At 42.1% G+C, this 24,088-nt stretch overlaps 2 protein-coding genes and 1 long non-coding RNA gene across 4 annotated transcripts in view; 1 reads left to right on the top strand and 2 right to left on the bottom strand.

Moving 5' to 3' along the window:
• Positions 1–384: 384 nt before the first annotated feature.
• Positions 385–9,936, bottom strand: SNAPC1 (small nuclear RNA activating complex polypeptide 1). The gene is made up of 10 exons (XM_038139514.1): positions 9,772–9,936; positions 8,847–9,006; positions 7,696–7,836; positions 7,136–7,240; positions 6,070–6,228; positions 5,590–5,664; positions 4,988–5,050; positions 3,913–4,051; positions 3,121–3,201; positions 385–1,652 (listed from the first exon to the last, which is right to left on the bottom strand). The coding sequence occupies exons 1-10, from the start codon at positions 9,897–9,899 to the stop codon at positions 1,624–1,626; spliced, it is 1,080 nt and encodes a 359-aa protein (XP_037995442.1). The 5' UTR covers positions 9,900–9,936; the 3' UTR covers positions 385–1,623.
• An 866-nt stretch (positions 9,937–10,802) lies between these two features.
• Positions 10,803–24,088, top strand: part of LOC119702107 — a 58,323-nt gene continuing 45,037 nt past the window's right edge. The window contains exon 1 of the long non-coding RNA XR_005257255.1: positions 10,803–10,933. This is a non-coding gene — a long non-coding RNA (uncharacterized LOC119702107). The remainder of the gene's footprint in view (positions 10,934–24,088) is intronic.
• HIF1A (hypoxia inducible factor 1 subunit alpha) overlaps positions 13,487–24,088 on the bottom strand; it is a 34,559-nt gene continuing 23,957 nt past the window's right edge. Inside the window, exons 10-15 of one of the 2 annotated variants that reach the window (XM_038139590.1) lie at positions 23,691–23,971; positions 23,046–23,168; positions 22,443–22,825; positions 21,504–21,612; positions 18,719–18,845; positions 13,487–18,557 (exon numbers count right to left, since the gene is read on the bottom strand). In XM_038139590.1, coding sequence (XP_037995518.1) covers positions 18,406–18,557; positions 18,719–18,845; positions 21,504–21,612; positions 22,443–22,825; positions 23,046–23,168; positions 23,691–23,971 — 1,175 coding nt within the window. In that variant the 3' untranslated portion in view covers positions 13,487–18,405. The remainder of the gene's footprint in view (positions 18,558–18,718; positions 18,846–21,503; positions 21,613–22,442; positions 22,826–23,045; positions 23,169–23,690; positions 23,972–24,088) is intronic. The other variant, XR_005257253.1, reaches the window with a different exon arrangement.

Genomic DNA, 24,088 nt, shown 5'->3' on the forward strand with positions numbered 1-24,088 from the left:
CAGAGGCAGGGTTTGTGCAGGTAACAGAAAAGCACAGGCATTGTCACTGTCAGAAAACCCAAATAAACCAAAGTGTTCAAACTTTACAGAAATGATATCTCCACAACATTTATAGCCATAGATGAGTCCTTTTAACAAGACCACATTTGAACCATCCACAGCTTTAGCCCAACCTCAGGCCAAAGAGGAAGAGTGAATGATAAACCACAAAAAAAGAGTAGAAACTAAATGTTTGTATGATGACTTTAACTATGTGACTGCTATAGGGGTTTTTACTTTGTGTAGAAGTATTCTTTTTCTATAATAATTAGATCTGGGCTAATGATGACTTTTGGATTAGACTATCAAGACTTTGGTCACTCAACTGAGTATCTGACTGTTCAGTTTACAGTGCAGTAAGGTTTATTATTATAATTACTTGGCTTTATTACAAAGTGTGTCCTCTTTTGTCATTAACAAGGTTGAATGCAACTCTGGCACTTCATCATCAGCTTTTCCAGTGTCCCACCGCATTTTGGCCCATTCCCCCTTGCCAACCAACACATTTAATACGGAAACCTTTAACAGTAAAACCATTTGTATCTCCATTTAAATGTTTTTTCTTCTAGGTAAGAGCACTTCAATTCCTCTGGCCTTTGACAGTCATATTACCAAACTAATTAATTCAAATTAGGTGTTTTTTGTATTCTAAATCTTTCAAATTTCTAATTTACATTTCTTCCTGTAGAAAAGGACACTTAACTCCTTTGCCTTTCTTGAAAGAACAGATGTGATCAACTGGAGAAATTCCAAGGAGAATAACTCCACATTCCTCTTAAACTGTTGTGGTCAGATGGGGATATTTAAGGCTACAGCCTTCCAAGGCCAAGTGACACAAATTCTATTGGTTTTAGTGTTTACAGAAAACATTCCAGCTGATGATTCTCACGCCGTTTGCTTCTTGTGCTGCACTTCTGCCAAGCAAATATTTCTCCATGCTGTGCCTGTTCTCAATGCTGAGATCCATGTTTATTTCTGCACTCGCTTCTTCCACTCCCCTCCAATTCATAAAGATCATTTTGAATTCCAGTCCTGCCCTTGGTACAGCTTAGGATTATCTGCAGAATTAATGAACACCCCTTACATCCTTCAATTTCAGTACACAGTAACTCCAGATCTGCTGGAGACAGGGCACAACAAAAAGCTTATCAGCAAGCTCATTTCCAGATGTGTGGGATCAAACCATGATAAGCAGTGAAGTGTACACACCATAAAATGGAGCAAGTCAAGTGTGAAAAATAATTTATTGTACTAATTTTCAAGTCAATAACCTTATGTTCAGAGATAAAGGATTATAGACAAGTCTCACATTGGCAAATATCTTCTGAGCCTTCCCTTTCCAGCTCAGCCAGGACACAGCAACTTCAGTCTCCCTCAGGAAGCATTCACCAGGTGAATAAAGGCACCACAAGACAGCTGAAGTATCCCAGGCACTACCAGTATTCCAGCAGCACCTGCAGTTCTGGTCCCAGACACTTCCTTTATGTTCAAAGGTATCCAAAACAAGCACTTGGTGTTACCTCTGACATTTTCATTTTGTCATTAAAATTAACATTAGCGCTTCTCCAACTGGATCCTCTAATGTCATCTTCTCCTCTTGGGGAGAGATACTTCTGAAAAAAAATAAAGAGAAGGGTTTTTTTACAAGCTTTTAAATCCATCTTCCTTCATGGGAGTTGTTCAAGTAGAATGAATTCTATGCAGCACAGAAAATTAACTAGATGAGCTCTTGAGATCCCCTCCCAGTCCCTCTCCCCATGATTTTTCAATATGAAAAAAAATCTTTCTGGATTCTACAGCACACTGTCAATCAAAGTATCAACTGAAATTCCATTGATGAATATTGTACTTCAAAACTTACTCCATCTTAAAAGCTTTCTGCTCCTCACAACACCTTTCAGATTTTGCTGTGAATTTGACAAATGGAATACTCACAAAATACCTGAAGAGACTGTTTATGGGTATTTTTAAGGCTTCCAAATTTTCTGGAAAATTCTGAGAAATGGTGAACATTCCTGATTTAGAAAGAAACTTTTTGTCCACAACAAGTGGACAAGTGAAGGGAAAGTAAACAAAGTACAGAATTAAATGCTCCATGGCACCTTCAATCTGACCATTTAAAATGAATTCCCACTGTCTACAAATAAAAGTGAGCAGAGAATGTAATCTCGCTTCAGTACCACAAGATGCTCCTTTGCTTCTAAAAACAGCAAATATAAATACACAACACCACTAAAAATGTATTTTAATACATTTAAATGTATTAAATTGTATTAAATATACCTTGTATTACATATACTTTCATTATATAGAATTTTGGATAATAAATTATCTGGAGAAGATTCTTCATATTGTGTCATGTTCTCAAGCAGCTGAGAACAGACCCTGAAGCTTCTGAGCTGCAGAGCAGCTCGGTATCATCCAGCATTGATGCTTCTGCAGAGCAACTCCACTGCAAGCTTTGAGCAATCTGCTTTATCACTGCCTCCCAATTAAAATCACATTATTTCCTGAGTGACAGCAAAGCCATTCACTCCCCTGCTGCAGTTCCCAGAGTCCTTCCCTGACAATGTCAGGTAACTTCCAGCACAGCAGAGGATGCTACTGCTTACTGGCGCTCAATCCATGAAACACTGCCCAGCTGAAAGTAAGGCTAGAGAGGAACCTTCTCTCCCCTCAGCAAAGGTGAGGGCAGCAAGGGTTACTGTTTCCCTAGTTCACAGAGTTACCAGAACAGGCATCTTCTGTAAGTGGGTGACTGACCAAAAAAATCACTTTTCCCTACACAATGGAACTCCTCAAGACAAACTTGTATTAAAGAAGAATGAGACTGCCTTAAACTGGACCAGGTTTAACTCTGAACACACTATGATGAAATCTATGCAGAAAAAAATTACTCTGGGGACTTTGCCATGGCGTTTCAAAGTTTCAACGTCCACACAACAATTTGCAGGCTAAACCAAATCTAGATTTTGCAAGGCAGCAAGACATGATCCAAATATCAGCTTTAGTTTCAGAAAAAAGCAGCAGAGGGATATTAAAAAACAAGTCACTGGTTTGCTGGAATTGCAATCATTGTACCTCCTTCATCTGAGTCCTCTTCTGTGATTACTGGCATCCCGATATGCCGAGTTACAGTTTCCTCTGCCACTTGCATTTCACCTGCACACAGATTTTGAGGAAAAACTGTCAGCTTTTTTTTGCTTCCACATTCCTCATCCAGCAGTTAAAAGATTGTTCACTGCTGCTCTCCAGAGATGCTGTCAAATGCTGCAGACAAACCTACTTTTCACAGTACCTTCCATATGGCTCACTAAGAAACCTTCAATAACAAGTAATTAACACCACCAATTTAAAGGAAATTAATCACCAACTCAGTTCAATAACTCACAATGCCCTTACTGCTCCAAAACACTTCATCTACTCTCCTAAAGTCAAGCAAAGGCAACACTGCCTAATGCTTATCTCTGAAGATGGGTTAATTTCCTCAGTAACTTTTCTTCCCTAGCAGAGGCTAAGCAAGTCTGAAAACTGAGTTTGGAACTTTGACATTAAATTCCCATCTTCAAAATAAAGACAATTCAAAAAATAAGAAAAGACAATTCAAAAATAATAAAAGACAATTCAAAAATAATAAAAGACAATTCAAACCCATTTTCCTGTTTAGTTTCATTTAAACTGCAACAAATAAGGAGTAAACAAAAAAATTAGACAGCAGAGCAACTTCTATCAGTTGAAGAGCTGGATATCAGAAAGAGAATTTGTTAGGAAAAGTAATTTCTCAGTGATCAACAGTAAAACTTAACCCAGCTAGCAAAGCAATGGATTCACTTTTGGAAGCTCCCCAGGTTCATGGATGCAATGGAGAAGTACCTCTAACTTTTGAAGAACCTCTCCTTGCTGGCTGTGGTGTCCTGCTGGCTTTTTTACTTCGACTTGGAGACTTCCCACAACTGGACCCCGATTCAGAGGATTCCAACTGCACTTGCCGATGTCTCCTGGATCTGGAAACCTGGATGACACAAAAAAAGCTGAACTTCTACAGCCAGATCTTGCTGTGGGTCACTTGACAAACCAGCAGGGACCAAAGCATCAACTTGATGTCAGGGTGGAAAAGGGACAGAAGGGGAAAGAGGGAGGGAGGACCCTCACTAGTTGCTGTTCTTCAGCTTTAACAGGACAATGCCCTTCTATGATTTAATGTGTGTATAACCTAAAATGCAAATAATGAAACATCCATTAATTCCCAATCCATTCTCTGTTAATACCAAACCATGCCATGCTGCCCCTACACAAAAGCTACTTCCAGAAACTGCTGCTCCGTAAAGCCTCCTTACCATCATATTTTGCTTAAGTGCCTAGAAAACATCACTGCACATTCACGAGTCTGGACTGTTGTAAAACCCAAAGCTGTGTTTCATTTAATGACACGTTTTTCAAGATGAGATTTTATTAAACAGAGAAAGGTGAGATGTTTCTCATAGGACTGCTAAGAAAAAGACAAACCAACAATACTCCTCTAAGGGAGAAGCTGCTGAAACAAAGTTTTCAAGAACTTGCAACTGACTTTAAATTCCCAAGTCCCATTTTCACAGGCATCTTCCAAGATTCCAATATCTAAGATACAAAGAACCTGAGCAATTAAACTCTCACGTACTTTTATACATCTTCTTAAAATTCCATCTATTTAAACAGAGAACAGATATTAAAAGATACCCTGTAAATGAAAATCCCCCAAGCACAGGCTTAATCTGCATTGTTCCATAAATCCAACAAGAATAAGAGCTTTGGGTTTCCCTGCTGTGTTAGGAAAACTAAAACATTCGAAAACTGAATTAGAGAATACAGTTTTAACTCATTCCTTTTTGACCCAACATTTACATTAAACTGGTACTTAAAAATGTTCTTGAAAAATAAATACATCCCCATTAGCAATTTTCATACCCACCTCAACAACTGCAGAATAAGACTTGTATTTGATTCTGGCCAGGGCATTTGCTCTTTCAGAACCCTGTAAAGAAACAAGAGTCCAGTCAGAAAATACTCTTATTCTATTATAGCAGTACTGAAATATTGACTCAGGCAACCACTTGAGCAAAAGCTCACTACAGCTGTAACTCTATAATTAGTTCTACAGAATTTCCATGCCACCAAAATGGTACTTCAAGGAAAAAAAATTCCTTAAAAAGACAGAACATAATTTTGATTGCCTTCACTGTTATAAAGCCTAGGAAGAGAAAAATCAAATTTGAAGCTTCACATCTTACCAGGAGGAAGCGTAAAGGATTTGGCCAAAAAAACACAACTCTTTTCCCTCCTTACCTGAGGGAGACTTTTTATGGTGATTATGTAAGAGCTGTCACAGCAGTGAATGCTCACAGCTCAACAGAAAACAATGTGAGTTAAAAACAAAACCATGCAACCAGCCCCACCAGCTGCCCCTGGCCTTTATTTTGACACTATCAAACTTTGACCTACACTGCTTAGCCTGAGATCTGAAGTCAAAAAATGAACAGACCTGGCCTGTGCAACGCAGCAAAGCTTCCTTACCTCTGATTCTAGCAAAGTCTCCTCTTTCTTTTTGTTTTCTGCTTCAGGAGTTACTTTAGCATTTCGGAGTAATTTCTGTGGGGAAGAAAAGTGTTTTTCTTTAAACATCTGTGATATACAAGACAGCTAAAACCCAAGAACTGTAAAAAACAACACAAGTATTTACACACATGCCCATTTTCTACATCTACCTCACACTGTGGCCTTCCTTTGATCCAGGAATGTGTTACAGAGGTATTTCATGAGGTCAGACCTTCAGGGCTTCCCTCTCAGCAGTCAGCTGTGGTATCCCAGAGGCAAGACCACCCACAAGTCCTTTCTTCCATACCACATCCCTGCCTCTGGTTTCACACACTGCATGCCTGCAGTGTCACAGTTCCTTCTCCTTCAGTCTGAGATGCAATCACATCAAGAAATCCAGCTCTTACATGTTCACCCAACCTGCTAAGGCCCCACAGCATAGCGGTTGGTAGTACCTACCATTCTGTTCTGCTGCCATTCCTGATGTTCCAAGGTTATGTCTTTGAGACTAACCACAAAGTCATCTTTTATCAAGCTCAGGGCCTTGTCTGGCTGGGATTTGTCAGCTGAAATGACACACTTCATTTTCTGATAGTGGTCGTGAATATTCATCAGTTCCTGAAATTAATTTCAAAAAAGTGTCTTTCAGGAAAAAAAGATTCCAGCAGTAAAGCAACATTAGTCCTCAATGTACAAACCCAGGGTTACAGAAACCATTCTGAGGAGACCATTGGACCAGGAGGAATGTTAGAAACTGATTGTGGCTGATTGTGGTTAGATTATTTGAGTTTTAGAGCCAAGGAATCCTGCTAACCAGAACTGACCCATCAAATAAGCTAAAGAAAGTGTATCTTATATTATTTAAACTGAGAAGGTTATTCAGGGCCACTGATCACACACAGCTCCTTCTGATACTGTGGTTTATTTTCATCTCTTTGGAGGAAACATTTTACTTCACAGTTTTCTGTACCACTGCAGTCAACCCACTGATACACATTTGAATGAAAAAACCTGCAAAGAAAGTTCAATCACTGAGTGACATAAGAACCTTCATGCTTGATATGAGAACCTTTACCTGCCTTGAATTACTCAGGTTTTCATCAAATGCACCATATAATAAAAAAAAATGTTTGAAAGGAGAAATAAAGGTGGGAGAAGGCTATGAACTTGCAGACAAGTAAATTCATATTATCAAAAGTATCAATGCTCCAGTTGCAACCTGCAGACATATCAAAACAAACATGCTTCCCCCCATTTTCCTCTAAGTGACAATTAACCATTTACACCCTTTTACATCTCACTGAGGCAAAACCACAAAACATTAGAGCATATTTCACTATTGAAAAAGGTACCACAATTCTTCCAAACTAAATGCCACAATTCTGAGTGTCTGGTAAAATTACCTTAGTCTGCATTCCACAAAAGGACAAGACTGCTGATTAGAGAAGTCACAGCTCTTGGACAACAGAGAAATTAAAACAAAACAAACCCCATTGATTAATCTGTAGTTTAAAGGTTATTGTACCTCCAATACATCATTAGTGATGAGGCTGTTTACTCTGTTACTCGGGTCCTTAAATTCTTCTTTAAAATAATTTTCCTCAATCTTCTTCTTAGTTCTGTAGGTCAGCTAAAACAAGAGGAAATGTTTGTAACCTAAAAGAAAACTTTAAATGGTACCTCCTCCCGAGAATTCCTACTGTATATCCATGAATCAGGAGATGGGAGATACTGAAAGGCATAAAACCACATAAAACAACAGCTCTGCTGTCACATGCCCAGAGCCAGCACTTTTCACAAATTATTCTCTAGTAAAGAATTTAATCCAGCACCTAGACTAATTTCCCCAACTGGTAAGACATCTCAAATCCATTAGGAACAATAGATACTGAAAAACTATTTTGGGGTGAGAAGCATTTAAACATCCTCTAAGCTCTTCATCACCTACCTATGCAAAGCCACACATACTGCGTTTTTATATGGCCTCAAGGCTAAGCTAACCTTATGGGTTAACCTAATGGGTGCTGTTGAACTGTCAGGCACCCATTTTGTTTAAAAATGTAAGTCATTAATGTAACAACTCACTAGCTTTGGCATTGCTGTGAAATGGAAGGCTCTGGCAAGTCGCAGTCTCATGAAGATGTAGGCTGCATCATAGTGCTGGGAGTCAAGCAGATCCTGCTGAAACTTCTGGATTTCAGGCCAATCCTTGAGTGCAATTCTGATCTGCAACAAAAGAGTTACACACTGTTAAACCAATACTTCAACCATAAAAATTAACTGAGCTGACTACTGTGATCTACAGTCTACTGTGCTCTGACTACAGACAACAGCTGCATGTCCTGCAGAAAGGATCCCACTATAACATTTGTTATTGCTATCATCATTTTATGCACCTGAGATTATTATACTTTCTTTGACAGTGACATGAACACAAGTCCTTTCTGACATTTGAAAACATTCATTCTTCACATTCTGAAGTGTGTGAAAAATAGTCTGCACCTGGGACGTTCCCCTTCACTAGTGATTAGGAAACAATCCTCATAGCAGGTTGTGCTGCCACTGAAATGCTCATAAATGTTCTCTTTCCCTTATTTCTTCCTTTCTCTTCTGTTACATCCACTCTGCCCACTTCCCTTTCTGCTTAACTTTCTGGATAACTCGTGTAGCCTCTTACAGCTGCTATCCAGTAGTGGCTTTAAAATTGCCTAAATTCATCTTCATAAAAAGAGTTATTGATTCCTATGAGGTGAAAATATGAGCCATCACGGCATCATTGTAGACTACTCCAAATTTGGTTTTTTATTTAAAGAATTTGGACTCAGTTTTGTATGTGCACTCAACATATATCACAAAGTTCCTAAGCAAGCCACTTCTCCTTGCACTGAGTTTGTAATTCCTTTAGATATTGGTCTCCCATCCTAAAAGCAGCAAGGGGGGATGTCATTCACTCTCTCAACCTATTTATGAATTCCTTTTCTGGTTAACAGGAAGTGGAAATAATTCAGTCTCCATTCTGTTGGAATTCTGAAGAGTAACTCAGGCTGTAATGGGGTTCACCCCACAGCTGATGAACACATTCTCTGTCCCTGCATTTTCCAGTAGCTTCCAATCTGGCTCTAAGTATTTCTATTTTTAGGAAATGCCCCAACCATTTATTATGACAAAGCCGACAGCAGTGTACCACATATCTTATGCCTAGCATCTCCTGAGAATAAAACCTCAGGAACAATTACCTTTTGTTTTGGCTGACAAAGCTGGGCATTATAGAGCCCATACAGAAGGTACAGAGCACCAACTCGGATCTGGAAGGAGTAGGGAGGAAAGAAGTACTGCTGGGCCAGCTCTAGAGTCTTCTTTGCGAGCTTATTCCTCTCCAAAGCTCTTATTCTACCACTAAAGCAAATAAACAAAAAAAAAAAGCAGCATGTTAAAGCAGGTAAATAAAAAACTGCAAGCTTTAGAAAAAAATCATAGTGCAGAAACAAGCTTTAACAAGCTTTAGATGTTTTGGAAATAGAGAATCATTGATTGTCCTCAGCTGCAAGGGACTGGCAAGGGTCACTGAGTCCAGCTACTGGCCCTGCAGAGGATGACCCCGAGAATCAGAATCTGGCAGAGTTCAAGAAGAGTCTGGACAAGATTCTCAGCACAGACTGTGACCCTTGGGGTGTCCTGTGCAGGGCCAGGAGTTGGACTCCATGATCTGTGTGGGCTCCTTCCAACTCAGGACACGTTATGATTCAGTGAAACATGCACGTCCTGCGATCACACTTTTAAATCTCACGAGGGTTGCAGCAAGCTCCCTGCAGAGTCAGCGCTCAAATCACACACATTCCTAATGCACGAAATGCACTGAATTTAAAACTCTCTTCCATCATTACAGACAGACTCCACTTTCTTTAGAGCCCAGCCAGGCAACCCAACCCTCTCCCTTAGCCGGGCCTGAGGGGGCACACGGCGCACCCGCACCCCCTTTAAGGCCGGCCTACCCCGGGAGGAAACCGAGCACCGGGGGCTGCGGGCCTGGCGACGGGCAGGAGAGGGGAAGGCGAGGGGCAGGAGAGGGGAAGGCGAGGGGCAGGAGAGGGGAAGGCGCGGCTCGGCCTGAGGGGCGGCCGGGAGCCATCCCCGCCATCCTTCCCTCCCTCCCTCACTCACTAGAAGATGGTGTGGAAGCGGCGCTCCCGCCACAGCTCGGCGAAGCGCTCGAAGCGGACGGTGTCCGCCTGCTGGAAGGCGCCCAGCAGCTCCTCGCAGTCCTCCCTCAGCCCCGGCACGGCGCTCATCCCGCCGGCCCCGCGGCCGCTCCGCGCATGCGCTCCCGCACCACAACAGCCGCGCGGCGCCTGCGCGCCCCCCCCCCGGCGCCTGCGCGCGGCCCGTGCCGGGAGGGGCCGGGAGGAGCCGCTCGTGCCGCCCGTGAGGGAGCGGGGCTGCCCCGGCCCCTGCGCTCCCGCCGCGGTGCGGCCCCGGTGCCGCGGTGTGTGGCGAGACCCCGGCGGTGATGGGTGCTCGCTCTGCCCGCCCTGGGCGCTGTCCCGCTCCCCTCCGCCGTGAAGGGCGAGCCCGGTCCACGGGCAAAATGTCTCTCCGAGCAGCGCATCCCTGGGTGGTCCCGGGGCTCAGCCCGCGGGGATGAGCGGGATCGGGCGGGATGAGCAGCGGCGGGGCCGCTCGGGCAGGCACCGCTGTACCACAGCCCGGAGCTCCCGGGGACGCTCTCGAGGCGCGGGGCTTCACACTCCCCGCGCCAGTCCCCGCAGGCTCCCCCAGCAGCGAGCTCGGGGGCCGTGACCCGGCGGGCTCGGGAGCAGCGGTTCCCCCGCGGGAAGGAGCGCCCGCGCCGCGCGGCCGTGGGGACGTGACACACCGCCACGCTCCGGTGAAGGGCCCCTGCCGGCCCCCTGCGCCGGTCCCCGCTGCTCCCCCCGGCTGTCCCAAAACCCCGACGGCTGCGGGAGCCCCGTTTCCGCCTGGGCGAGCGCGGCAGGCAGGGATAAGCCGGCGGCCGCCCCCCCACGAGCGGCGGGATGCCGTGCCCTGCCCTTCCCTGCCCTGCCGTGTCATATCGTGCCGTGCCGTGCCGCCCGCTCCCCGCATGCACGGCCACACGTAGGCGGCCGGGGCAGCGGGGCGGGCGGGGAGGGGGCCGCGGCTGCCGAGCCGCACGTAGGGTGGGTGGGTGCGGCCTCGCCGGCGGCGCGGAGCGGGCGGCGGGGGCTCCCCTGCCCGCGCTCCGCCGCGCACGTACAGAGAGGGGCCAGCGGCCACCGAGGCGGCTGCCGGGACCAGCGCCGGCGTCGGAGAGCCCCGCGCCGCGGTGAGTACGGACCCGCGGCACCGGGCACCGCTCGGGGCGGGGGCGGGCAGTGTCCCGGGGAAGCCGCTTCTGGTGCCCGGGAGGCTCCGCAGCCCCTCGGGCGGGTCCCCAGAGGGTTTGAGGATGGGGTTCAGGTTTCAAGGCGGTGTTGCGGCGATCGCTGCTGCGGTCGGGGCTTGGCTGCGGATCGTGGGAGCGCGGCTGGACAGCGGCACCTGCTCCGGGAGCGCTCGGGAGAGCGGCCGGGTGCCTGTGCACCCACGGGATGCGGGCTCGGCAGGTGTGAGATCCCCCCTGCGCAGGGAAGCCACGCTTCTCCTACAGCGTGTAGGGGAAGTATGGGCTTGGGATGGAGCCTTGCATGGTGTCTTTGGGATGTTTAAATCTGCAGGAGTTTTCCCAGTGATCGGGTAAAAAAATCACATTTGCTTTCTCAAATAATCATGCACTGCGAAATGAGTGTTGAATTCTGCTGGCTACGGTACCGTGATGTTCTCCAGTTCTCCAATAGCATCAACTAATTGATCCAAAGGTCGCTCCTTACAGCGAGGCGCATCAAGCTGTCAGCTCCTGCAATGTCAGGAGCTCCCACAGTGCTCCAGGCATGCAAGCATCTTTCCATATTTATTGTATTTCCCAAAAGGTTGCTGGAGTGCAACCTTTAGCAGCCTTTATTAGGAGGTAATTTGCCATCGGCTGAACAGCAGTTGCCTTTGAGCACCACTGGTTGCCAATGTCATTGACTATAGGAACAGAGATGTTTGCAGAGCTGTTGCATGTGAACTGTACAGGGTTCAGCAGGAGAGCTGCACCTGCCAGCGTTTGGTTTGCATTTTTTCCCTTTTTCTGAAAAGACACTTTCATCTATCGTTTGGATTCATGTTTAGAGATGTAGGGCAGTGACCCACATTCATCCAGTACGTGACCCTGACTTGAACAGGTTGTACTGATTTTGGCACAAAATGCCAACACTGTTAGGAAAGCAGGTATAATGTACTCCCCCCCCCCACCTAAATGGATTTAAGGATTCAAAGCACAAGTAAGTCAAAAGTGACACATCATGGAGCGAGTTCACCATTACATACAGCTCAAACCAAGCCCTGTTTAGTTACAGGAGTCATCCCTTAATTTAAGAGGAGCACAGGAGCCTGGCTCTGGAGTGATGCTGAATTTGTAAAGCTCAGAGTCTGTTTTCTGATTTTTGTATTTTAGGCGTGCAGTGAGTGGGGTGATTTCTCAGAGATGATGTTTCAAGGAGCGCTATATGGAATTGTTTTTTTTCCTAAGGCAGATGGGGCTGCATGATGCAAGATGTAGTGAGGATGAGGCTGTTGTGCCCATGTGAATGTGCCCTAAGTCTTCCCTTGCAGGAAGTTTGGGTGCAATGTAAAAAATGAAAATGCAGAAGAATAAAACCAAGTAACAGGGTCTCTTCATACAATTTCTCTGGTGTGGTATGTAAAATTTAATACAGTATCAATTTTTAGACTAATTAATACTCTTCTTCATCACCGGTGTTTTCCGTGCTCCTTCAAATTACTCATTAGTACATTTTAGTACAATTAATGCCTTCAAACTAAAAAAAAAAAAAAAGATTATGTAAGGAAGAGTGTGCTGGTTACAGTATCTTCTTCATATTCAACTGCTAAACAAAAGGATGAAATCCTATTTGCTCTATTAATTCCTATTTTATAAGTTGCAATTTAAAAGCCATTTATCCTGCACTGATAAAAATAATGCGGATTTCCAGGTGCATGTGGCACAAAACAAATATTTTTTTAAAATATCTTAAGTGATTGCATTAGAAGGTTGAAAACATGAAAATAAATCATGTTTTAATGGATTTGCATGAAAATAAATCATGAACATATTTTATTAAATGGCTTATTCCACCTTCAGTATGTACAAACCTATTGCTGGTAACAGGATCATACTCTACTGGCACATGCCTCCTGCTTTCAGACTTCCCAACAAGCACAAACATTTCAAAAGCTTTTTAACCTGTGCAGGAGGAAGTGGCATTGATTTAACGGGACAGCAGGAATCACAAGTTCTTGTCCAGTCATTTGCAACTGAAATCACCCGGAGACACGACCGTGCATTCAAACGAGTTTGATTTGTTACTAAGGGCATTCCTGGTGTGATTAATCAAAGAGGCGTCATAAATGTCCTCCATCCCTCTGGCTCTGTAGCTGTTGCTCTCTCTTTGGCTTCCTCCAGGAAAAGCTACACCATCCCCATGTCTGATTTGTTAAATTGTATGTTTGACTTCTTTTGTTCACACTCTGCTTAACTCAGGTGGGATAACCACATGTGAATAGGATTTGGCTTATATATAAATATTATCCATTTATATTATATTCAGTATAAAATGTATGTTTTTGGGGACTGTGACCATGGCTGCTTGATGCCCAAATTTCTGACAGCGGGCAGTAAAGTCTCAAACCTGCAAGGAGTTTGTTACTCTGCACAGTGATTTAGTTCACTTTAAAGTCACCTCCACCTTTTACAATAGGGAAAAGGGATGGACACAAAGATCACAGATGTCACAAATTAGAAACAAACCCTCTCTTTTATTGAATTTTATACTGGTACACAATCAAAAAGAAATACAGTCACAAGTACGTCAAAATGTTTCAAGAGAAATATCAATTGCAATACGTTGTACTTGGTTCCAAAAAAGAATTCCATTAAAATATACCACTTCTTCATGAGAGAATACTGCTATTATTCACAAAATCTACTGTACTGTATAAATCCAGCAGCAAACTCTTTAACTTTTTGGTAACTTGCTCAAGGTAAACAGGGAAGCAGAAGGAAAATGATAATTTAATTCTAGAATTTGGATCAAAAAATCACAGTCCTCCAGAATGGAGCTTTTCAGGGAGTTAAGTCATAATGGTATTTTTAATGAAAGCTGGACACTCAACTCGTGTGGAATTCCTGTGAAAATGGACTTCCTACAAAGTCCTGGTGGCCTGTGAGGTGTTTAATTCATGCTGGACAGTTACAGTTTGAGTAACGTGCCCGAGTGCAGTGACATTTGAGTGAGATGTGTGCTCAGGTCAGGAGCAGGGCAGCAGTGGGAAGGGCACAGGTGGCTGACAGGGGCAGGATGCTCCCAGATCCCACCACACTGTCAGGAAAGGTTCACTCAGCAGTGTAACAGGGGAGAACACTTGCCAACAGACATTGCCTTTAGCTGCCAGTGCTTAGCTGTTTAATTAAACAGCTCTTTAAGTAATGAAACATTACTATTAAATATGCAGTAGTTTAACCTGTAATCATGAGAATTACCTGACCCAACAGTTGTATTTCATTGGAAGCAGAGCTGATCATTTCATCCAAACTTAGCTTTGAAGTCCTTCAAACCCTCATCAGTGTTATTTGTAAATTGTTCTTTTGGGCCCTAATCTGTGATTCTTTAATTCAGTAATTACTTTGGGAGAGTTTAATGTGTGAACACAGATACTATTAAGTTTTGTTTCTCAGGTAAGTTGTTCCCATTTCACCCAAAGGTTTTCAAAGGTCACCGAAGTCCAAACCAGTCTCACGAGGTGGGAGGAAGGTATGTTAGCAAGAGGTACTTTAGACTTCAGGCTACCTTTACTCATATCTTTACTCATATCTTACACCCAAGATAAGTTACTGCACACCCTATTTAAGTGATTTCTGGGAAGTTACAGCTGTAGTTAATTGTAACTACTTTCAGGTAAAGGAAGGAATTATGTCATCATAAATACTAGTTTAAAAATTCCTTTACCCTTTAACAAATCATCACTGTTGATGATAAAAACATCAATAAAATCTGTATGTAAGAACAGTAATTGTACTGTGCCCTGAAGAAAGCCTGGCTTGACTACTGCTGTAGTCAGGAAAACCTGGAAAGTAACTGTTCTTCTCCTCAGTTTACCATCTTCACATAATTAGCATGGTCTATATAAAGAAGAAAATACTGTATTTACCCACAGTTTCTTCTTTACAACAAAGAACAAATCACAGAATTATCTGGGTGGGAAGGGACCTTAAAACCCACCTAGTCCCAAGCCCCTGCCATGGGCAGGGACACCTTTCACCATCCCAGGTTGCTCCAAGCCCCATCCAACCTGGCCTTGGACACTTCCAGGGCTGGGTTCTCCACAGCTGCTGTGGGAACCCTGTGCCAGTGTCTCACCACCCTCACAGTCATTGATTTCCTCATAATTTCTAATATGGTGTCTCAACATTTTAAAAAGGCAGCAAGTTGGCAAAGAAAGCATGCAAGAAGAACACTAAGAAAACACTTAGAAAGCCATTTATTCTAGAAGCTTGTACTCCAAATTAGCTGTAGAATCAGACTGTGTGTTCCTGGAGTCTAAAGAGACCAAAACCAAAAAGTTTACTGGGGGGGGGGGGGGGGGGGAGGAAGTTAGTAAAACAGAAATTTTAAAAAAGCAACTGAAAGGTGAACTAGGTTTTGCAAACTGGCATCTGGATTTAGCAAAGCTCTCACAAGGCCAGAGCAATTATTGCTCCTTTTCTGTGCCTTGTTCAGTGTCTTTAGGAGGCAGGGTGGATTTTGTTAGGTTATTTTTCCCCTACAGTAAACCAATACAGCTACAGCAGTTAATCACAGTAATCAAAATATTATTATTATGCATACTAAATGTTGTTATTATGCATAATAAAAATGTTAGAACCAAGATTTTTAGATGAAACATGGCTCATTTAAATCCACAGCTGCTGTTTCTAAGCTCAGAGATGATCAAGGACAGGGTGGATGGGGCTCTGAGCAACCTGATCTCATGGAATGCCCATGACAGGGGTGTGGGAACAAGATGATCTTTAAAGTCCCTTCCAACACAAGCCATTCTCTGACTCCAGTGGGCTCATGACCATAAATCATATGGGGCACTTCAGTCTTCCTTCTCTTTTTAACACGTATTTTAGTCTGAAAACTTTCTGCCCTCTTAGTGCACTGAAGGGTACCTGAAAGATCCAAACAGGTCAGGCTCCTCCAAAATATGGCCAAGAGAGCAGCAGAACACCTCTGACCCAACTATTGAAAGTGCAAAGGGATAATTCCCCTCCAAGCCAGCTCAAAGTCTGGTGGGGCAGTTCAAAAGTAGAACCCAGCTGCACTTTTCACCTGCCTGCAAGACTCTCACAGAAGCTCCACATCAATCCATGCAGAGCTAAAAGCAGGAGGGATGCCCTAAACAGCAGGGGCTTAACCCAACTTCACAATTTAAACCTCCTAACTGCTGACAGAGAAAGAAATGCCATAGAAAGAATGCCAGCCCAGACACAGCGAGGCAGGGAGGATCTCTGCTGCTTCTAGCCATTAAAAATGTTCACTAGTGAAAATGTTCTCTGCATGAAGCTTCAGCTGCAGCTGACTGTCCCTACCTTCTCTCTGTGCAGCTTCTACTCCAAACTTTATCAAGTGTGCAACAATCTTCTGCTGCCAGTGCCTTATAATTTTTTGTTAATAGTGTCCTTTTAGTTTCATAGAGTTGTGGCAGTTTGGAAAGTGCTCCTTTCGGTGAAACAGTAATTTCAGAGGACAGGTCACACTTACGTACTATGACATTGATTTCAAAACAGTGCAATGAAAACAAAAAGTTTACAACACAAAACCAAAGTAACTCCTGTGACACTCCATGACTGATTACTTATATTGAGATAAGTTTTGTAAAAATAGTTTGAAGAATGCACAGAATATCTTGACCATATTTACACAAGACAGGGTTACCGGTGGCATTGTGTTTTATGACAGCAAAATGAGGAAAGTCACTGGGTCAACAGCACAAAACAAGTTTCATCAAGTACCAGCTTAATTTTTTAATCATGGAATTTTGTGATAGAAATCCATCTCAGATCAATCACTCCTGTGAGTTTTACCTTTTCCTGCTTTCCTGTGTTACCTTGATAAAGCTTCCAGAGACAAGCCTTTAAACTGTTCATAAAGATGAATTCTTTCTGCTCTAAAGAAAAACAAAGATGCTGCCTCCTCGCTGCCAGGTTTGCTCACTGCTGTGATTACAGGTTGAGAAGTGTAATGTCTTTGGCGAGTGGTAGTACAACACTGTCTGGGAGACTTCAGTACTGAACAGGCTCAAAGAATGAACGCAGAGATGTTACAATCAAAATAAGGAAGCAGTAGTTTCCAATCAACTCTAAGTTAAAAAGGGAACACGGATGAACAATAACCACTAACAAAAATATAAATTATCTCATTTCTCTCAGATAACACACTCCCCAAGGGGGCCTGGTCCACATATAGTTTATTGATGTAAGAAAACAATACAGTTAGTGTTAGATCCAACCACAAAGAGCAAAAAGAATGAGTGAATGAAGGTTTTGTACAGTACATATAGGAAAATAAGATGTTTGTGACAACTATATATTTCTAAATAAAAAGGCTTCTAAATATATTCAAGTTATTGAAATCTACATGAAAACATATGGATGTTAATAGCAACAAGGTGCATAAAACCAAAACATCAAAATATTGAGCAACTCAATGATGTACTAGATAAAAGTTTGCTAACAATGCAAGATGTTTTACAATCTGCTTGAAATATCACCTATACCACACAGGGTAAGCTGAACATTTAGATTTAAGATCATACACAATATTAGCATTAACTTCAACAACTACAGGCAGGGATTTTTTTTAAGCTGGCAAAGTGACTACTTTAAGAACATCAAACTTTCTCTAAATTGAGAACGTATCCAAAGAAAATGCTGCTAGCCCTTTCCAGATAAAGCCTTTCCTTTGACTAACCACACCCACTGAAGTCAAAAGCATAAGACAGCATTTGAGAACAATTTATATTACAACGTGACTAAAAGAATGACATAATCCAGGTTTAAACACGTTTTCATAGGCAAACAAAAGATTCTTCTTAAAAACTAGTTTTTATAAATGCAGAATATATTGCATGAGGAACTGCTGGTATTTTTTAAGAAAATATATTGTGCGATTGTGGCTACAATGCACCGCTGCAAAGCATTGTTGTTTCTTATAAAAACTATTAACATAAAAAACTTACTTGAACATAAAGAGTAAGAGAGCACAAGTCTTCCAACTACCTATGAAAAGCAGGATGGAAGTATTGCCAGTTTTTCCTGTGTTGACATTTTACTAATGATAAGTTTTGGTGACAAACTCCCCAGCCAAAAAATAAATATTTTTTTTTAATCAGGTGCATATTTCAAAGCTGCTATTGCAAGTGTGTTTTAAATGTAATGGACTTAAAAGTGTATGTACCAAAGAATTATAAAAATGCACTAGAGTTTGAGTTATTGTTACATAAAGAACATATTAAAAAGACTGTCAAAATAAGTAGAAAGGGGATCAAAACTGAACTAACTGAATTAGTGCAGTACTGTAGCCAGGCTTCTAAAATCAGATATAGAAAATATAAATAGACTGCTTTAGGTGATGATTCACCAGTGTCCAAAAAAGGAGCAAGTTTTGTGAAAGCTCAGTTAACTTGATCCAGAGCTCTGAGCAGTTCTTCCCCCTGTAGCAGGTTTCTGTTGCCCTGTATGGGAGCGTTTACTTCGCAGTCGTAACTCGTGAGTTGGGGGAGTCCACTCTCATCCATCGACTGCCCTAGAAGTTTACTTGCTATGTCTAAAGAGGGAGGGGAAGGAGAAAAAGTGCACTTTATTCACCATGCTTAACCTCTCCTAGAGCGGTTCACAAGGAGCTATGTTTGGATAGTTTTTTTGGAGGCTCTGTCCTCTTTCACACAGCCCCTCCACCCCCTCTGCCTAGGAAAGGAAGATACCAACCAGTTGATAGTAGAATGATTGTCTTTTGCTCCACTCCACTCTGACCATTTGTTTTGCATCCCTTTACACGTTTCCAAGCAAGTGATGCATTTCCTCCACGGTCACCTGTCTGCTGGAATAAAGACCCCTAGAAAGAAATAAAATTAATCTTCTTTAGTGAATATTGTATCTTTATAACCCTCCACGTCCCTCTTCCAAGTGAACAGTTCCTGTCACTAAGTATTAATATGGCATTGTTACAAATTAAAGTGGATTTTATTCAGAATTTGGGGAGAAATATATTTTCAAGTACACTAACTTGAAAATTATTTAACAGAAAACTGAATCAGGTTTCAAGACCTGACTTCCCTTAGAGAAAACAATTACAAAATCCTGGTTATCATCAGTTACCAGGCTCAAGATTAGCGTGTACATGTACACAAACACACCCATTTAATTACTGCTGCTCTGGGGTGAGTAAGCATCAGGTTTTCACTGCAGTCTCTAATGGCTTACTGCACTGGAATTAATAGTGTAGGCAGGAGGGTCAGGAACCTCAGTAGGTTGATTCTATCTACACATTTAGGATGTAAATTCTGCTTGCACTCCAGTTATTGCCACCAAGCCACCTGACCCAAGCCTTGTGGAAAATGCAGTCCTACAGCAGTCTAGTGCAGATATGGCTCCTTAGCATATTGTTTTGACAGCAAAACAGAAGATATGGAGATTAGGGAGCTGTAAGAGCTTCATATAATTGGGATAAGGAAGAAGAAGCTGCCACTGAAACAGATGGGATGGAAAGAAAAAAGTACCCTCTCAGTATCAAGTACTTGAATCTGCAAAGTTTGGTCTTGTTAGTGATACTGACTGCTGTAAAAAGAGGAGAAGGTATTTCACAACACTGCCATTATCCTCAAAATAGTGAAGAACATATGTTTTCAGGTTATAAAACATCTATGTGTCAAGAGAGCAGCTGTATAGTAGAAAGTATAGCTAACTCAATGCTGCAGTTCATAGTGAGATTAGTCACCTACATTGCTGCTGCTGCTTATTTTTTACCATGAATGCATTCCAGCCCTACATGTAAGAAAGATATGGCTTGTAACTGTTCCGGTGTAATGATTTATATCATTATTTTATAACCTCACTATAACAAAATATTTTATAATCTTACTATATCTTGTCCTTGTCTAATTCTCCTGTTTTCTAGGAAGCTAAAAATAGTATTTTACTTTGGTCTTCACTTAATTTCACTCTTTGCAAAATACATCCCACTTCCCTAGAGCTAAAAAACTGTGGCAAGTGTTTGTATAACCCTAGAACAGCATGTATTCTAAGCCTGGATTTAACATCATTTTTCTTCTGCTTGTGTGAAAGGCCTGTATATCCTCCCAGAAATCCACTGTGGAGAGAGAAGCCAAACAACAAAAGCACTTCTTAAAATAACTCCACTAAGACCCAGCTTCATGAAAATTCAGCTTCTGACTCTGAGAAACCATAAAAATACTTGTAACACTTTTGTCAGATACAGACAAAAGAAAAAATTTAGCAAAAGATGAAGTCTGAACCTGTAAGCATTAAACTGGCACTAAGCACAGAAGCCTGAACACTGTTCCAGCAGTTAACACTGAACTGCTTTTGTTCTGTGCATTTAATAACATTTCATGCTGTTTTGAATATTTTATCAGCAACAGTATGAGCTGCAGCACCTTTGCATGAGAAAAGTGCAGTGGAAGGCAAGAACATTTATTGAAGAGCTGTGAATTCTTACAGGGCTTCAGGAAGCAGCAGAACAACATGCATGGAAGTGCAAAGCGTTTAGCAAATGAAAGCAACCACACAGAAATGGCATAGAAAAACTGATTTGTCTTATGCCCAGACTAGAATGCTAGTACAGGAGTAAGGAGAGTTCAGAGGAAAAATAACCCTGCACTGTAAGATATGGTAGATGACTACAACTAGGAGGTGGCCCAGTAGAGAAACAAAGAAGCTGAAAGGCTATATTGTAGTAGAGGAATTAAGACTAAGACTTCTTAAACCTTGACAAGTGGGAATTTGCAGAGAAGATGAGAGAGAGAGCAGTGTGCAATGGCGAAGCTCAAGGTATCAAAATAATGAGAATTGACAGGGAGAGACAAAGATTATGGAGACAATGTACCCTTGCAGAAAATAACAAGCTGGACTAGGACCATCTACAAAGTTTCTTTTGAATAGCTAGGACAGATGAGGATGAGCTACTGCCAAGTGCCCACACTAATGCTAGAGAGAGCGTGCATGAAAGGGAGTGGCAGTAATGGACATCAGCTAGGTTATTATAGGAGCTCTCTTCCCTCACAGTTCAGGTGGTCTTGTTATCTGACAAAGTAAAGGCATCTCAGACCCAATGGAAAAATAAAAGCATAGGAAGAAGCATAAGAACACTAATCTTCAGTGTTGACAAATATGAAAACTGAGTTTGAATTCAAAAGTTAAATATACAGCAATTACTCATTTAAATGTGATGTCTTACATTTGTGCATATTCTACTCAAGAAACACATATGTTCACAGAAGAGTATCTTCTACCTAATCAAGAAATGCATGTGGGTGTAGAGGGCACTTTTGAAAAGTTGACAGTAAAAGAGAACTAAAAGTGGAGTATCTGCATATATATATATATATTTATATTAAAATTTCACTATCAATTATCTCTCATCCCAAGATTCCACTGCTTACCAACAGCTTAACTCAGGAGTCTGCACTGATGCCTCATTTCAGAAATTGCAAGGTTAAAAGTGAATATTTTAAAATGGTAAAACAAAACTCACAATTCCAACTGCCTGAAAAAGTGAACCATCATGTTCCATTTTTCGTTTTCTCTGAGCATTATGCAAAGCTAGCATCTTTGGATTTAGTTCTTCATCCAGTGCAGTAGATCTAAGAAAAATTGATTCAGGCTGTTAAGACGTTTCTACTTTCCTCGAGCCATTCTTCTTTCGTGGACACTTTTATATACAACATCACAGAACTGAATTTATGAACTCCACTACTTTTTGTTCATAAATTGACTTATTTCAACAATCATTTTCTATGAGCATAGCAAATGTTAGCCTTTAATCTTGCTGTGAAGCTCAGAATGAGTTTTAACAAAAATTTTTAAATCTGCAGAAAAAAAAGCATAAAAGTTCAGCAGTTCACTATCAACAGAAAAAAGGAAGGGTGAGGGAAAGTCTATTCTGAATATTTCTATGTACAGATAAATCTTTTACATATCACAAATATCATGTTAGACTTAATATAGTTTTCTATTGTGATAAATACGTACTAGAGGCACCAGAGACCATCACAAAACACATTTAGTTTGAAAAGCAATATCTACTGCTTGTAGAGATCTGTATATCTGATATCTGCAGCACAGACTGTAGTTGCCTCTTACCTCTAACACAGTGGACAAGGAAAGTACCAGAAACATTGTGTGGGTGTAACTACCTAAACTGCCTGCTTTTTTATGAAGGCTGCACATCAGGTAAACAGCAGAACAGAATTTTTATAGTAGCTGGCTTTTACATGAGGTGCTTAGGTAAAAGCTACCATGCAATTACCTTAAGGGGCCTTTACTATTAAAAAAGGACTCATTTGACATGTCCAAATTTAAATTTCTCAATTTCTACTCTGAAGAACTCTGAGGACAAACACACAACAGCTGGCACAGTTTATACCTAATTCCTCAAACACACACCAGAGCTTAAGCTGCACTTTTCAAATACCTTTCATTCAGAGTGACTGTTAGCAAGCTGGGTGCTCCTGGAGAAGGCTTTTCCACCTGATCCACCGTTCCTTTCCCTGCCCTGATGGGAGAGGCCGTTCGACTCCTGCTGCCGCCGTAGGGCGAGGCGGGCGCGCTGCTGGACTCGGGGCCGCCGCGCGCGGGTGACGAAGGGACAATGGCGCTCTTCACTTCGTCCCCCGGCTTGGCCTCCTCGGCGCTGCCCGCTGCTGCCTGGCCCTGCTGGAACAGGGGGATGCTGGCTGCACTCTGGGAGCTGCAGGAGCTGCTCTCCAGCGGGGACAGCTGATCGAAGGAGCGCAGCTGGAAGTCGTCATCCATCGGGATGTAAGGAGCCAACATCTCTAAATCTAAATCGGTTTCCTGGAATGGACAAGAGGGGAAACTTATCAGCGTGGAAGAAACCTCAGCTATGACTTGATCAAGGCTTTTCCTTTTACCAAATCCTTACAAATTTTTTTAAAATTTTGTGTTTTAATCAAAATATTACAAAAAAAAGGGAAGGAGGTGCCTGAAAACATTCTAAAAAGGAAAAGTAGACTCAGAAAAAGATGATAAAGAATTTTAAGTTACTGCACATTACCTGAGTAGAAAATGGATTTTTTGCTTCTGTATCTATGGCAAAGAGTTTCTCCACTAATTCCAGTTTGAATTCACTGGCCATATCATTATCCACATCAAAGCAGTAGTCGTTGGGACTACTGGGCTGTGAAAACATTTTGAGCACAGTTTTAGGTTTCTGTCACTGCATCACTTGGCATTGTTACCTACAGATTCTCTGCAAAATGTTCTAATGTAGGAACTAATCCCAAGCTGTAGCTGCACAAAATTAAAATGGGAAAGGAAAACACTTACATTTATCTGTATACACTCAAATTTACCCCACCAGGGAAGCACTTGCTTAACTGAAACCTGGAAGTAGCCTCTACAGTAATTCACTGCAAATACTTTGCTGTTTAGGGAAGTTGTATCTGAACCAACGGAATGAAAAAGACCAATCCCAAGGTCTCCTTATTTCTGTCAGATAGTATTGCATACATTTGCAAGACTCACTTTAATGAAAAGATATGACAATTTATCAGTTTCTTCAGATCATGGTGTGAGCTTAAGTCATAAGGTAGAAATAATTCTCAATTCCTATCCTGGCTGCATCCTTAACCAGATCTGCCCCACAAGCCCCAACAGCACATCCATTTTAATGACAGCATATCCAAATTACGAAACTCACCTCAGGTGAACTTTGGCTGGTACTTGCATCAGAAGGGCTGGTTGGTTGTTCTTGCACCTGAGGCATGGTAAAAGAAAGTTCGAGTGGCTCTGTGTTTGGCTCCAGCTTTGATACAACTTCTCTATTGAGTGCAGGATCAGCATTGCTACGAAGTGGCTTTGTAGTTTCAGAGGCAGGTAGTGGGGACATTGCCATATTTATATTCTGCAATTTCTCACTGGATGAGGGGAGCATTACATCGTTATACAAAGGAACTTCATCACATTGTTGTTCATCAGACTCTATAAAAATTAAAAGAAACCATCAACCTAAGTAACAGTACTGTGTGTGTCTATGGACCTCATTAAATTGAAACAGCAGCTGAAATACCACTGGGCAAGTGGTACTGGGAGGTTATT

The sequence above is a fragment of the Motacilla alba genome, chromosome 5 (assembly GCF_015832195.1).
Source record: "Motacilla alba alba isolate MOTALB_02 chromosome 5, Motacilla_alba_V1.0_pri, whole genome shotgun sequence".
Taxonomy (NCBI): domain Eukaryota; kingdom Metazoa; phylum Chordata; class Aves; order Passeriformes; family Motacillidae; genus Motacilla; species Motacilla alba.

Bases quoted from the DNA above. Each gene is read 5' to 3' on its own strand.
- SNAPC1 (XM_038139514.1), bottom strand. From the start codon at position 9,899: ATGAGCGCCGTGCCGGGGCTGAGGGAGGACTGCGAGGAGCTGCTGGGC. The intron at 4,052-4,987 runs GTGGGTATGAAA...TGTGTCATCCAG, and splicing joins CTTATTCTGCAGTTGTTGAG to GTTTCCAGATCCAGGAGACA. The intron at 1,653-3,120 runs GTACAATGATTG...ATTTTTTTTCAG, and splicing joins AGAGGACTCAGATGAAGGAG to AAGTATCTCTCCCCAAGAGG.